The sequence below is a fragment of the Festucalex cinctus genome, chromosome 10 (genome assembly GCF_051991245.1).
Source record: "Festucalex cinctus isolate MCC-2025b chromosome 10, RoL_Fcin_1.0, whole genome shotgun sequence".
Classification (NCBI taxonomy): domain Eukaryota; kingdom Metazoa; phylum Chordata; class Actinopteri; order Syngnathiformes; family Syngnathidae; genus Festucalex; species Festucalex cinctus.
Genome location: NC_135420.1, coordinates 12,358,283 through 12,372,680, shown reverse-complemented (window position 1 = coordinate 12,372,680; position 14,398 = coordinate 12,358,283). Strand labels below are relative to the sequence as shown.

General features: G+C 37.6%; 2 protein-coding genes across 2 annotated transcripts in view; both read left to right on the top strand.

Annotated features, from left to right (window-relative positions):
* Positions 1–3,360: 3,360 nt before the first annotated feature.
* LOC144027166 (uncharacterized) lies at positions 3,361–5,832 on the top strand. Its single transcript, XM_077534486.1, has 3 exons — positions 3,361–3,593; positions 5,335–5,560; positions 5,624–5,832. The coding sequence occupies exons 1-3, from the start codon at positions 3,528–3,530 to the stop codon at positions 5,830–5,832; spliced, it is 501 nt and encodes a 166-aa protein (XP_077390612.1). The 5' UTR covers positions 3,361–3,527.
* A 1,507-nt stretch (positions 5,833–7,339) lies between these two features.
* Positions 7,340–14,398, top strand: part of jak3 (Janus kinase 3 (a protein tyrosine kinase, leukocyte)) — a 15,974-nt gene continuing 8,915 nt past the window's right edge. The window contains exons 1-14 of the mRNA XM_077533809.1: positions 7,340–7,447; positions 9,190–9,396; positions 9,472–9,589; positions 9,916–10,033; positions 10,240–10,385; positions 11,414–11,717; positions 11,855–11,971; positions 12,054–12,211; positions 12,286–12,397; positions 12,472–12,652; positions 12,808–12,932; positions 13,636–13,767; positions 13,887–13,974; positions 14,214–14,338. Of these exons, the coding sequence (XP_077389935.1) occupies positions 9,198–9,396; positions 9,472–9,589; positions 9,916–10,033; positions 10,240–10,385; positions 11,414–11,717; positions 11,855–11,971; positions 12,054–12,211; positions 12,286–12,397; positions 12,472–12,652; positions 12,808–12,932; positions 13,636–13,767; positions 13,887–13,974; positions 14,214–14,338 (1,923 nt within the window). The 5' untranslated portion in view covers positions 7,340–7,447; positions 9,190–9,197. The remainder of the gene's footprint in view (positions 7,448–9,189; positions 9,397–9,471; positions 9,590–9,915; positions 10,034–10,239; positions 10,386–11,413; positions 11,718–11,854; positions 11,972–12,053; positions 12,212–12,285; positions 12,398–12,471; positions 12,653–12,807; positions 12,933–13,635; positions 13,768–13,886; positions 13,975–14,213; positions 14,339–14,398) is intronic.

Genomic DNA, 14,398 nt, shown 5'->3' with positions numbered 1-14,398 from the left:
ATATTAACGCAGATTAATCGCACTATTTTTTTCGACCACACTTGAGCATTGAACGTAACCGCGGATGGTTACATTGAAGGCTGCACAGGTCAGTGATTAGGTCAATGCACGGCATTTCCTACGCCTGTTGTTCCAAAATGAGCGGGGTGACTCCAGTTGGTGTGCTCGGTGGTAAATTTCGCTTTAAAAAACACCCCGACGGGACTTTAGATAAAACAAAAGTAATTTGCATTTAATTAATTTCTAATTGCTGAATTGCACTCAGTTGATATGATGCTGTTACCAAGTTTTCATCAGTATTTAGCACGTTCTTTGCAATATAATTGCTGAATTGCACCCAATTGATATGATGCTGTTATGTTTTGAGCAATACACGCATGCATGCAATTACGTACATGCAATTAATCAATGTTTGCAAATGACATTAAGATAATAAAATGCATTAATGTCAAAATATTACAGTATTTTGTATTTTATATTATGCAAGTAATTTAGCTGATTAATCATGATTAATCAAAATTAAAAAGTGTGATTAATCAGATTAAAAATTGTAATCGTTTGACAGCACTAATACACACACACACACACATATATATATATATATATATATATATATATATATATATATATATATATATATATATATATATATGACATTTGGGTTTCAGGTCAAAAGATGAATTTGAGACAAACGTTCAGAATTCCAGCTTTTATTTCATAGTTTTTACATCTAGATGTGTTTCACAACTCAGGACATAGCATATTTTGTTTGGAGCCACCCATTAAAGCCCTTACTTGCAGTAATTGCATCATGCCTTCAACTTATTGACTGTTGCATTCTTCGTTTGAAATGCTTTTCCAAGTGCATCACCCCAAAGAAACAACTTCAAAAAGGACTAGGAAGAAGTAACTTATATAGTCTTACTCCTTAATACTTCTATCATGATAATATACTAATAAGTTGTTCCTATTAGCATAAACGTTAAACAATAGAAAATAAACAAAACATGTTTAAGTGCACAGATATATCGGTATGAGTTATAGGTCCTTATCCATTACACATATGCAAAGAAGAGAGAGAGCGAGTGAAAGTAAAGCCCTACATCAGGGTTGTCAAACTCATATTAGCTCAGGCATGGAGGAAAATATATTACTAAGTGGGCCGAATCTGTAAAATAATGGCATATAACTTAAAAACAATTGCCATCAATTATTTGCAGATTTTTGCGATTTTTGGGCCAGCCTTAAATTGTGGAGCTCAACTGGAATCTATTGCTTAAAAAAATAACACAAATGCAAATGAAACGTGGCAGTACTTTGCTTCTATGAGTTCCGGACGTGTTAAAGCTGCCTGTTTTTCATATATATAGTTCCCAGAATGCATTGTGTGGCACAGTTAATCAAGTTATAAGGACGTTAATAATCCCTGTCATATGTATTTGTGTTACCAGGAATTGAATTTATGTCGTATTTAACACGTTTATGTTGGTCTATAAACTATAACTTTAAGTTGTGTGTAAAATAATGACTTCCACGGTGATTCCGTGTACAAGTTACATTACTCATCTAAAGACTGCTTGTGTAATTACAAATTTATATATTTGATTGTGGCTGGTTGATTAATTGGTCCAACATTACAAATACTTATTTTTTTACCTTACAAAGTCGTCTCGCGGGCCAGATTAAACCCCTTTGCGGGCCTGATCCGGCCCGCGGGCCGAGTGTTTGACTCCCCTGCCCTACATATACAATACAATAAATTCCCAAACACCATTAAAAGAAACACACATTTTCTTTATGTTTGTTCTTATCATTTTTTTAAGTCATTTGTGCACCTTAGCCCATAGCAACAGACTTCTTTGATTTTGAATAACTTCTGAATATTGCTGAATACAACTCTGAACATTGCATTGTTGCCCTTTTGCATTTACACTAATGAGACATTCTAGTGAGTCACTTCGGCTTGTGCTTCACCGAGGATCTTTGTCATTCCTGGTGGTAGGGACTGCGGCAGCTTCTGTGAGGACCACTGAGCTAAACAGTTAGTTGCATGGCTCTAAATTGCTCCTAAATGTTGGCATTTTGCACCTAAAGTTGAAGACAGTGCAACTAAATTTTTAATCTAATTGCGCATGTGTGACTAGGAAATTTCCTTATATATATTTTTAATTCTTGAATGTTTTTTCATGGTCCTAAATACTGAACACACATTATCATTTTATTATTATTATTATTATTATTATTATTATTATTATTATTATTATTATTATTATTATTATTATTATTTTATTTTATTAATTTTTTTAAAGGGCAAAAAAAAAAAACATGGAATAAGGGTCACATAAGGTATTATACGAAAAATAACCACTAATTATTGTTAAATATTTACATATTTAACACTTTACAGTGCTTGCAAATATTTACCTAACAGGGTGGAACTCTCACAGTCCATGACTGAATTTATCCACACCCATGATTAAAATTATTTAAATGCACAAGGTCCAAAAAATAAAAATAAAATAAACATACCTGAGTGGTAACACTACTTGAAACATGTTGTTTCAGGTTCAATTCCTGGGGTGAACGCTGCCGGTTACACACTAACTACGTGGGCTAGTTTAACTTTATAGTAGCTATAGGCTGGTACTTGATTTTTAGTAGTACCGGTAAATTATAAAATAAATTATATATTTTTCCAATATTTTTAATAAAGCTACGATTGGCTGGCAACCAGTTCAGGGTGTACCCCGCCTACTGCCCGAAGCCAGCTGGGATAGGCTCCAGCACCCCCGCGACCCTTGTGAGGAGCAAGCGGTTAAGAAAATGGATGGATGGATATTTTAATAAAGGTTTGTCTCACACCCAACCACATACTGGGTTACAAAAGGACACACGGATTATGATTATGTGCATCATTTGAATGATTATTAACATGAGTGTATTTAGTTTTCTGGTCTGTTGGAGTCTTGTCACCAAGTGACTTAACCCTATTTGTTGATATTGTAGAGGTGACTTTCTGTGACCAAACTTACCAATCTAACACAGAGTTTGTCTTGGGGATAAGAACCAGGAAATAGCAACTCAAGAAGTAATACAAATAATTTATTTAACAAAATATGGAGGACAATAGTGCTAACAAGATTACACAGAGCCGTGTTCCGGACAAGACATGGAAACAAAAACATGCCAACCGAAGTCAAGCGCCAGTGAAAAAGGACAACACAGAAAAAGCAGGCAGCTAGCGTCACCCGAAACGGACAAACAGAGCCGGTTTTTGCTATGGGCAATGTGGGCGCAATTGATCTGAGATTGCACACAGGTAACAATTGATATTGCGCTTCACTCAACGGAGTTCTCCATAATATCAACCTGGGACCGCTCCATGGTAATTTGCTCGGGAAAAGTGGGTCATTCTGTACAGTATAATACTTCGAGCTGATTGGACGATGCGGCATTGTGCACAATTGTTTTGACCAAGCACGGCCACGGATGAAAATGTCGTCTTCGTTCTTGTCGAAGGGGGGTGCATGAACGTCTTACCAGCTAGAAATGCACGAAGCGCCTCTCGCTGTTCAACATCCAACAAGGAAACGGTGAGTAATTCTGCAAGAACAGAATTCATTGCAGTGTCCATTTGTCCATGTTAGGTTTGTTCGTTAGCTCCGGCGTCGACGCTAGCTTTCAGGTTTCGTCACAGCTGCATGTCCCGCCCCAAACACAATGTCGCTCTGTGATTGGTCCAAACCACCAGTGGTTCGGATTGGTAGAAATCAACGAGCTCGGTACAAGATGTATTCTCGGGAGTTTGTGAACTCACAAATACGGCAAAACTCGCTATTTACTCGCTAGACTGCTGCACATTTCGGTTTTTAAAGAACTTTATTTGCGTACAGATCAATTACAAATGCACGTTTCTGTACTGGGGCACCTTCATTGCTGCGGAGACTCAAATTGGAAGAGTCAAAGGAGATGGGGCAGTATCGATGTAACAATACCCAAACATCACGATACGATATCAAGAAATGAAGGTCACGATACGATAATTATCGCGATATGGTGTGTGTGTGTGTGTGTGTGTGTGTGTGTGTGTGTAGGGGTTGTTTAGGGGGGGGGGGGGGTATTTAAAAAAGATCACAATATTGTAGAGCTCTTACTAAAAAAAGCACAATATTGTGCTTTTGTACATAACAGCAATGCATATAAACCACCTGCAATCTCTAATAACAATATTGAGGCACTTACTTTACTAATGCAAGCACACATTGATCGCTTCGCAAGCAAATGATGTTCCCCTTCATCTGACAATTAGCATAAATTTTAAACCTAGAAGGCCAAAACATCCCTAATGAAAATTAAATTGCACTAATAAACTAGCCACTAGAGGGTGCTAGAACTGCACAAATGGAAATCAACCTGACTTTTTTAACCGATGTGTTCCTTTTAAATATTGTGACCATGACGACATTGTGAAATTTTTAATACAGATCACGATATTGCTCTTATCATTACATCCCTATGGGGCAGTGGAGCGTGCTGTCAATTTGCGACTTCCGATGCAGGACATGAAGGTGTGCGTGTCTGTGTAAAGACTGTGGGGGTGCGTGTGTGTGATTTATAGCACATTTCATATCGCTGCCTTCAGTTATATTTTCAAATTATTGACCAAAATTAAGTGTTAAAAAAGGCTTGTTCTCTTAGATGATGCAATGTTAACGGTTGAACAATCTCCTGAAAAGTGACTATTTTGGAAGTACAAGGTTACGGCCCAATGCTAATAATATGCTTCGTTTACTGTAATTAAAAATACAACATTTATAAACAGTTGCAAACCCCATTAAGAGATTTAAAAGCAAAGCAAATAAATACAACATATCTGACTAAAATAATATGAAATAATAGTGTACAGTGCAAGAACAAGATTTTGAAAAATATGGTTTTGAAAATGCTCTTTAATCAGATGGGAAAAGGACTTAGTTTTTTTTTTTTAAACTTGGATTTAAAAGCATTTACACTTCATTCTTATGCTCTGAATCTTTGCTTTCACATTATTCACTCGGCAAATACATTATACCAGCAAATCAAGGGACCGTATACTCAAGTACAAAGGGGAAACAAAAAGGTTTTTAAGGTGATTTTGGGAGGGCATATTGTACACAGATGTGTGTCATTTATGGGTTTTTCCGCTACTTTCTGCGCAATGTATTAATATAAGCATAACACCAGTGACATTATATACTAATACAAACACCACACCCACATTCTTCATCAAAGTGACCTTTAGTTTGGGAAATAACTTCAAGTTTCTTGTTCAATTCCTTGTATTACGACCTCCAGGTCTACCGAACCCGTGCAAAGGAAGAGCACTCCTGTGCCCTTACCTCAAGAGCTTGCCCTCTTGCCACCAGCGACAACATCCTCCTCCGGGCCACCAACCGGTACATCACTGTGTTTAAACCATCAGTCATGTCACATTGCTGTTCCAAGGACAAGAAAATGTCTGTCCAGTTTGATAGGGACAAGTACAAGCACAGTTTCCACCTCACCGCAGATGCCCAAACAGGTAAGAACATCCTCCTTCCAGTCATCATTTGGCCAACAAGTTTCTCCTTCTTCCATTTCACAGACAAGCCATTCAACCTTGTTCCTCTAACTGCACCTGACCATACCACCAAGATATGGGACCTTCTCTCAACACCAGAAGATGTGGTTGAAGACAGAGTTGGAGGATCGGGTGCTGTGACCGACCGGTTGTCCACCTGTCTTCACGACTCTGCTGCAAGGTGTAACACAAACACTGGTTTGCAAAACGGCCATAAAAAGACATCACAATAGCACGCAAGACTTGAACATCATTAAAGTATGTTTCTTTCCCATGTTCCTTCTTGTTAAATGTATTGGTATGAATGTCAACATAACAGGAATACCTTTTCATGTTTTTTATTTTTTTTAAACCTAATTTTTATTTATATTTTTCAACTGTTATTATTTATTTACTTGCAAAGAATCAGATGAAGTGGATATCTTGTATGAATAAAAATATTTTTTTTAAACTTGAACTGCATCCTGTTTTTGTTTTTTCTTCCTTGTTATTGGCTTACATGAAATACAAGGCCCAACATAAAGGCTATTACTTACAATAAAGCCCAGAATAAAGGCTACTCATTAAAATGAACCCTAAATATAAGGCTTCTGATTTCTAAACTAATTATTGAATAATTTGTTGTGAAGCCCTTTGAGACTCTCTTGTAACTAAAGGGCTATATAAATTAAATTTGTGTGTGTGTTAATAATAATAATAATAATAATAATAATAATAACAATAATAATAATAATAATAATAATAATAATAATAATAATAATACCGCAATTGGCTGGCAATCAGTGTACCCTGCCTACTGCCCAGCGCCAGCTGAGATAGGCTCCAGCACCCCCCGCGGGGAATTCCTTGTGAGGAATAAGAGGTCAAGAAAATGGATGGATAATAATAATAATAATGATAATAATAATAATTATTATTATTATCATTATTATTATTATTATTATTATTATTATTATTACTATTATTGTATTTTGACCCTAGTGAAGCTAGACCTTTTAATATGCCAAGGTTAAACAGTTAACAAAGTTTATGTTATGATTATTATGACAGAAATTTCCATCCATCCATCCATCCATCCATTTTCTTAACCACTTACTCCTGACAAGGGTTGTGGGGGTGCTGGAGCCTATCCCAGCTGGCTTCAGGCATTAGGCTGAACCATGAACCAATTGCCAGCCAATCGCAGGGCAGGGAAATTTGTGTATTATTTTTAATATTTATCATTTTATTTTTTAAACAACATGATCATAAAACAATAATATGATTTTTTTCATTTCCCCTATTAAACATTCAACCAGTGACAAAGAAACACAACGTGACAGTGACAAAGAAAAAGCAAATTCTAAATTTTGAGTCGAACCAAAAATATGCAAGCAGTTACAGTATGACGAAAAACAGGTCTAGAAATATCATTTTAAATACAAGCATTGAAATGTTTGCAGTTCAGCCCACATGGTTGTTGCTGTGACAGGAAACTTGTGAGAACCTCTGTGCTGAACAAGGAAACCACAGCGGTCGGTTGCTTCTGTTTTCCTGTAAGCTCAGCTGCAGCGAGTTCATTTCTGCATGACGTGAATTTACAAACACTAATACATATAAATCTAATCAGAATTACACACTTAATTCAGTTGAGATGACAATCACACATGAGAAAGTAAGAATTACCTTTTGAGAATGTTATAACTCAATTCACAGATAGACGAATGGAAAAAAAAAAGTTACTGATCGCGTGACATCTAAAACAGGAAAACCTGTCAAAGACTTCCTGCAGACTCACACGGGCAAATAAAGAGAAGAAATCCCTGAACAAATGACCAACCTTAGGACTTCTGCCATACAAATGTAAAGGTAAAAGGGGATTTGTTGATATTTTATCTTTTCTGCTTTGATGTTTTAGTGCTTATTTGTCACCTGCATTTTATTTTATTTTTTAATCAGGCTTTTGACTTTTGTTTCACAATATTTGAAATAGGTAAACACCAGTTAAGATGACATATTTCGCACGTGTATTTATTTGGTTCTTAGGTTTTCATGTAAAAAAAAAAAATCACATTTGTAGTATTACATATCTCCAAAATGTTTATAGTGGTATCATACGAACCAAATAATGTCTTTTTGTTACATTTATTTCCCTTTCCTTTCTCAGATTAAAAGGAATTTCCCAAAGATAAATTCTGAAAGAGTGACTGACTGATAGACAATTCCTACATAATCACATGTACCAATTCTTAGTTCTTGTCAATGCCTCACGGTATTGACAACACTCATGTTAGGTAGGCTCAAAAGGTGATTGTGGTTGAATTCAAATTCATTTTCAACAGTCAGTTTTCATTTCTCTTACGTGTGTCATCATTAATAGACCAGTGATCCCAAACCAAGGAGGAATGATGGCTTGGTTTGCTGTAAAGAAAACATCAGGAGTTCTTTATTATTGCAAACTTACTATTTTATAATTCCAAATTAAAATGGTGTGTGCATAATAATTTTCATAACAAACTGGCCCATGAACTGTACAAGCAACAAAAAAATAAATAAACAAAAAAATATATAAAAAGATCATTTTCCCTGTCAATGTATACTTTATACCAGTGGTGGCATATACCAGGACCGTGATTGAGAACCACTGACATTGTGCTTAATATAGGTTTCGTTTCAATGTAAATATTTAGACAATGCTTGAGACCAGTTCCAGTCCTTGCTTGAATGGCACTTTGTGCGAAACCCCCTTACCACTGCTTTATACATTAAAAAATAAATAAAAAGTACGTTCATGGCATTGTATGAACAAGACGATTCAACCGAGCTAAACTCATTTGTGAAACTGTTGACTAAGACTGAATTGCCTTTTATTTATTTATTTGTTTATTTATTTATTTATTTATTTATTACAATGTTTTAACATTTATAGAATTATAGGCCGGAGTGGAACTGTAATGAACCAAATGGCCATACTGACTGCTAAAACTCCCACCCAGACATTGTAAGAATGACAAGGAGGTGTTCTTTCAAAAATCTATTTTAGCTGTGTGCTCAAACTTTTGCCCTTGGCTTTCAATTACAAGTCATCACTCAGCCTGTATAAATTCCCAGCCTCATCACTGCAAAGTTGTTACAGTATATATTTTTTTAACTTTCACATCCGTCCTATCAGCCCATTTCAACCTCTAAACAGGCCAGTTGTGGCCCACCGGCCGTTTGTTTGACACCCATGATGTATTGTTCAATTCACCTAACATACATGTTTTCTTAATGTGACTGGAAATCAGACAACCCAAACAAAACATATCTAAGCAAGGGGAGAAATGTACACAGGAAGGCCGGATTCATATCAGTGACCTTATATGTTATTTTGAGATTGATTTGCTAACCACTATATTGCCGTTATACCTGCAATTTCTATTCATTCATATGTCAATGTTAATCCGACATGACAAATGACTATGACGGGAAGTACCTCCGTAAAAGAGTAAAGGAAGGCAGCTCGTATATAAATATGTGAAGCTTTTGAAATGTAGTGACGTCTTTGTGTGCCCACCCCTCTATCCACAAATGTTACCTGTAGATCTTCAGTGAGTTGATTTCATCCCTAGAAACATCCATGGATCTGAGCGAGGAGGAGTTTACTCCTCTAATGATTAGAGACCGCGGGGACAGCCAGAGGTCCAGTTCGAGCACTGGTTCCAGTCTGCAAGTACACTTGTATTTCTTCCCTCCTACTAAAGATGCAATGACAATACACATAACCTGTGGCCATGTCTCTGCTGAAAATGTTTGCATCCAAGCTGCAAAAAGATGTGGTAAGATGAAAATATAGTCATTTAAATGATTATGTTTGTATTATATGAGGATGCACGTGTTATTTATTTCTTAAGGAATCTTACCAGTTTACCAAAGTCTTTTTGGTTTGGCATCTGGTGATCTCTCATTCTGGTATCCTCCATCGCACATGTTCAACACGGAAGAAAACATACAAGTCCACTTCAGAGTCAGGTTTGTGTATTTTTAGTTGCCCAATGATCACGCCAGTTGTGATCATAACACAGCAACAAAACTCAATGGTTGACATTCATTATACACACTGGAAGTCAGTATTGTTATTCATCCATCCATCCATGTCCTATAAGTACTTGTCTTCATCATCATCATAATAATAATAATAATAATAATAATAATAATAATAATAATAATAATAATAATAATAATAATAATAATAATAATAATAATAATAATAATAATAATAATCTCCATGTAATGTAAAGCAGTGTAACTTGTTTTTTGGTCAGTCTGAGACTAAATGGTGTGTGATTCATTTACAGGTTTTTCTTTGGAAACTGGTATGGACAGGGAACAAAAATGTCATACCGCTACAGTCTGACCAGAGACAGAATTAGTCCTGTGCTTGACTACTCTGTCATTGACTATCTTTTTGCCCAGGTAAAGAACAACATGATCTATTATATACTATATAAATCATTTCCCGCCATTATTATTATTATTATTATGTTTTTCGGTATAAAAAGGGCATATCACCCTCTGAAAAATTGTGGTGCTTCAAGGATCGACGTTATAAATAACTTAATAATAGTAGTACTATAGTAGTAGTTTTTATTTTTATGTGACTGATTCCTTTGGTGATATAGGTACGAAGTGACTTCATCACAGGTGAAGCCGGAGTGGCTCCGCCTTTGAGCGTTCAAGAAGAATGCCTTGGCCTGGCAGTGCTGGACTTGTGGAGGATCGCAAAGGAGCAGCATCTGACTGTAAGGGAGCTCTGCAAGATCATCAGGTATACACAGTATTTAGACCAAGGTGTCATTCTCTTAGTTTGAGGGTGTGGTCTTGCAACTGGATGATTTGCACTCCAAAGTACCATTGCCATTTGTATATGAATAATTTTCTTACATGGCAGTACATTTATCATGTCATCTGTTTTAAACAGAGGTGGGCCCGTCAATGAATTTTGATCGTCGGCAATCATCAACAGTCGGGACTACGATTCCTCACTAATGTTGCCACATATAGTATGTGCAGTTGTGCACATTCGTAACTGCCGAGAATACTGCCACATACAGCCAATGGACTCAATACTTCACCTTTTTAAGACCCCTTAGCTGTTCAATAACTTGCATGACGTAAAATGGCGCACAGAAGGACAGCCTTAGCTGTTCGACAACATGCCTGATGTAAAATAAATGCACTGAGCACTAAACTAATGCTTGCATAAACGTAGCAATTAGTGGAATTTACAACGGGGGAAAAACATTATCATCTTGGTCTGTAGTCACCCAAGCTCTACAACACAGCCGGCTATCAGTACTGGGACACGGCTAGAAGAGGGAAGACTTGGAGAATGGTGTGCGAGGGATTATATAGCGTACCTGGCGAGTCTATATTTACTTGTTTACAGCAGGAGAAAAAGAGTACCTTGGCCGCAGACCCGGGAAAGAAGTGCAAGTACTCTGTGGTAGGTATGTACGTACCTAAGTGGGTGTCCGTCAGTGTTTCCGTAATGCGTCATTCGTCCGTGAATTTGGCGTCCGTCATTAACAGACTGAGAAGGTCCATTGGTACTGACCTGGTTATTGATGATTACATTGATAGACAAAAACCCTCTTCCATCATTTTTTTTAAATTTTATTTCCCATCATTCGTTAATCATCAACAAAATGGGCGTACATCATTGACTGATTGACCGACCTTGCATCAATATTGATGGAATGTGCACCACTGGTATTAAAGTTAAGATTCTGTGCAGCACTTTCTACCAAATACCTCTCAACGTAATTAAGAATTTCATTTACTCTTTACCCTCAGCTACAAATCTTGCCTTCCTGGGTCACACCGCCACGACATCCAGAAACGCAATCGCCTGGATCGCTATCGAATCAGAAATACTCTCAAGCGTTTCTTAAAGAAGCTTGGAAACATCTCTGTGGACAAGTACAGCCTGAAACTGAAGTACTTGGTTGAAATGGCTGGCATTGTTCCCACATTAGGAAGTGAGATCTACCAAGTTAGCGCCGGTTCTTCCCATTCCAGTGGAACGTTCACCCATGTGAAGATAGCTGGGGAAATTGGAATTCAAACCAGCGGAACTCGTCATCCTGATGGGTCCTTGGTGAGCGCAAGATACGTTATTGCATTAAGGAAGATTGGAATTGGTTGTGGTACTGTAGTGACCAAGCAAGTCTATCTAAAAGATTAGGGTCTGGGTTTGAAACAAATAACAAATCTATACTCATTATTCCTCTGTAGGAGTGGCAGACTTTCTGTGATTTCCAGGACATCATTGCCATCAGTATGAAGCGGGTATCTCATGAGCAGGAAAACAACAGGATGGTAGCCGTGTTTCGTCATGATGACAGATACATGGTAAGTCAGTTTGTAGTGTGGCTTGTGCCCAAACGTAATAAGAAAAAATAAAGAATGCATTCCTCTTTGATCTGTACCAAAGGAAGCCAATTTCCAGAGTCTCAAAGAAGCGCTGTCATTTGTGTCACTTATTGATGGCTACTTCAGACTGACCACAGACTCCAGCCACTACTTCTGTCACGACACTGTACCTGAAAGTCTTCTGGAGGGTTTCAAAAATCATTGCCATGGTCCAATCACGTAAGTCCTTTTGACAAATAATTCATCCACTACCAGAACACCAATTAAGAATTTTTTATGGCATCTCCAATCAGATCCGAGTTTGCAGTCGACAAGTTGAAAAGGTCCGGGGTCAAAGATGGAACATTCCTACTCCGGCAGAGTCCCAAAGATTATGATAACTTCTTCCTGACTGTTTGTATTCAGGTAAATTGCGCTTTAATGACATACTTACTTACCAACCACAAGACAGTGACTATGTCGTGTGTATGTTCATTAAGACTCCGCTTGGACTTGATTACAAAGATTGTCTCATCGTTAAGAGTGAGCACTTCCGTCTTCCCGGTGTCCAGAAGTCCTTTTCCAGTTTGAGAGAGCTCACCAACTTTTACCAGCAACACAAGCTTTTGCTGGATAACGTGCCTGCCAAGCTCGGTCATTGCTGTCCACCCCAACCCAAAGGTTGCTTACTTCTGAACTGAATAAACTATGCTAAGGATATCAAGAACAGAAAATCCTTAAACATCAAAACAACTTTTTTGATATGTGACTTCCAATTTTCTGACTTTCCATATGATATGACAATAGATACTGTATTTTCACTGGTCCCTCTATAGAGCTCACAAATCTCATCATCATACGCAACGGCATCTCTGTTGAGGCGCAAGGATCCCCAACACCGGAGAGGAAAAAGTTCAGTCATATCCAGTTCCACATGATCAATTATGAAGACCTAAAATGGGTATGTTGCTGTAGCAGTTGATAGCTGCAAAACTGTCTTCCGATTGCATTACCTCTAGGAAATTAGCATGCCATGCGTGACGATAAGCGGTTCAGATAACAGCTACCGCTGTTATTGTATGATGTATCTACCTTTTGTAAAACTAGAGGGCTATTCTCAACAATTTTGATTGAGCTACTTACTGTCAGACTTTAGGGGCATAGCACAAAGTGCAGTCCAACTGCTGATCTGGGGAGGCATGGCTCAGTGGTAGAGTGGTCATCTCCCGTCAGTGAGGTTGTGGGTTCGATCCTCACCCCTGTTGACCATGTTGGTTTTCTTTCTTTTGGTGTTTTCGTAGACATACGCAGTATTAAAGTAGTATTTGTGCCATTGTGAGAGTGAACTCACTTGATTCCAGCGCAGTCGAGACGCACTTGTTTTTGGCACTGAGGTATCAGAATTTGACATGTTAGCGTCCATGATGAAGATTAAAGGATGCAAATGACATTTTATAACTGCAAGCAGACCTTCACACCACCACTGCGAAGTAAGGCACTTGGAGACCAGTCTGCCAAATTCCCAAACACGCTAAACTAAAATCAACCTGGCACGAAAATGAAGATGTACCAGTCTTCGGAAATAGAGCTCTAGGTTTTTAGGTTGTGCATTTACTTTAGTGACTTGACTCTAATTTTCTTAACCTTCCTTACATGCTTACTAGGGGGAGAGCCTTGGACAAGGATCCTTTACAAGAGTTTTCAAAGGCTCCAAAACCGACAGTCGTGACGGGGAGAAACATGTGACTGATGTTCTACTTAAAGAACTTGATAGTAGTCACAAGAACTGCTGGGAAGTGAGTTTAACATGATTAGAAAACAGAAATAAATTGATTTATTGAGCTCTTGATTCAGTTGCATCATTATGAAGCATGTGACATGTATTTTGTTTTTTTGTTTTTTTTTTGCCACTCAGTCATTTTTTGAAGCTGCCAGCATAATGAGTCAAATCTCACACAAACACCTGCTCTTGGTTTATGGCCTCAGTGTCCATGGAACAAAAAGTAAGTTCAACCTTAACGTAGGTTGTTGACCTTTTCTTCATAACATTTTACTGTGTGATGTCTTCCAAAGGGGTTCACAATATGATTTGATTGGTTGACCTTGCATATTTGTTTTCCATCCGCAAAAGTACAAATATGTATTGATGAGTCTTCCTTCACCTCACATTACTGAAGCTTTGGATGACCATCTCAGACTCTTTGCAGCTGTTTGTTAAAGCAAACCTTCTTGCTATTTGCAGACATAATGGTCCAAGAGTTCGTAAAGTATGGGGCCCTTGACCTTTACCTGAAGAGGGGACGATCCGTGTCAGTGAGCTGGAAACTTGACGTAGTCAAACAGCTTGCATGTGCCCTCAACTTTCTAGTGAGAAAAAGACCATGACACATTTAAAAACATGACAGTTTTCATCAAAAGAAATGTTCT

Bases quoted from the DNA above. Each gene is read 5' to 3' on its own strand.
- LOC144027166 (XM_077534486.1), top strand. From the start codon at position 3,528: ATGAACGTCTTACCAGCTAGAAATGCACGAAGCGCCTCTCGCTGTTCA. The intron at 3,594-5,334 runs GTGAGTAATTCT...TACGACCTCCAG, and splicing joins CAACATCCAACAAGGAAACG to GTCTACCGAACCCGTGCAAA. The intron at 5,561-5,623 runs GTAAGAACATCC...TCCATTTCACAG, and splicing joins CACCGCAGATGCCCAAACAG to ACAAGCCATTCAACCTTGTT.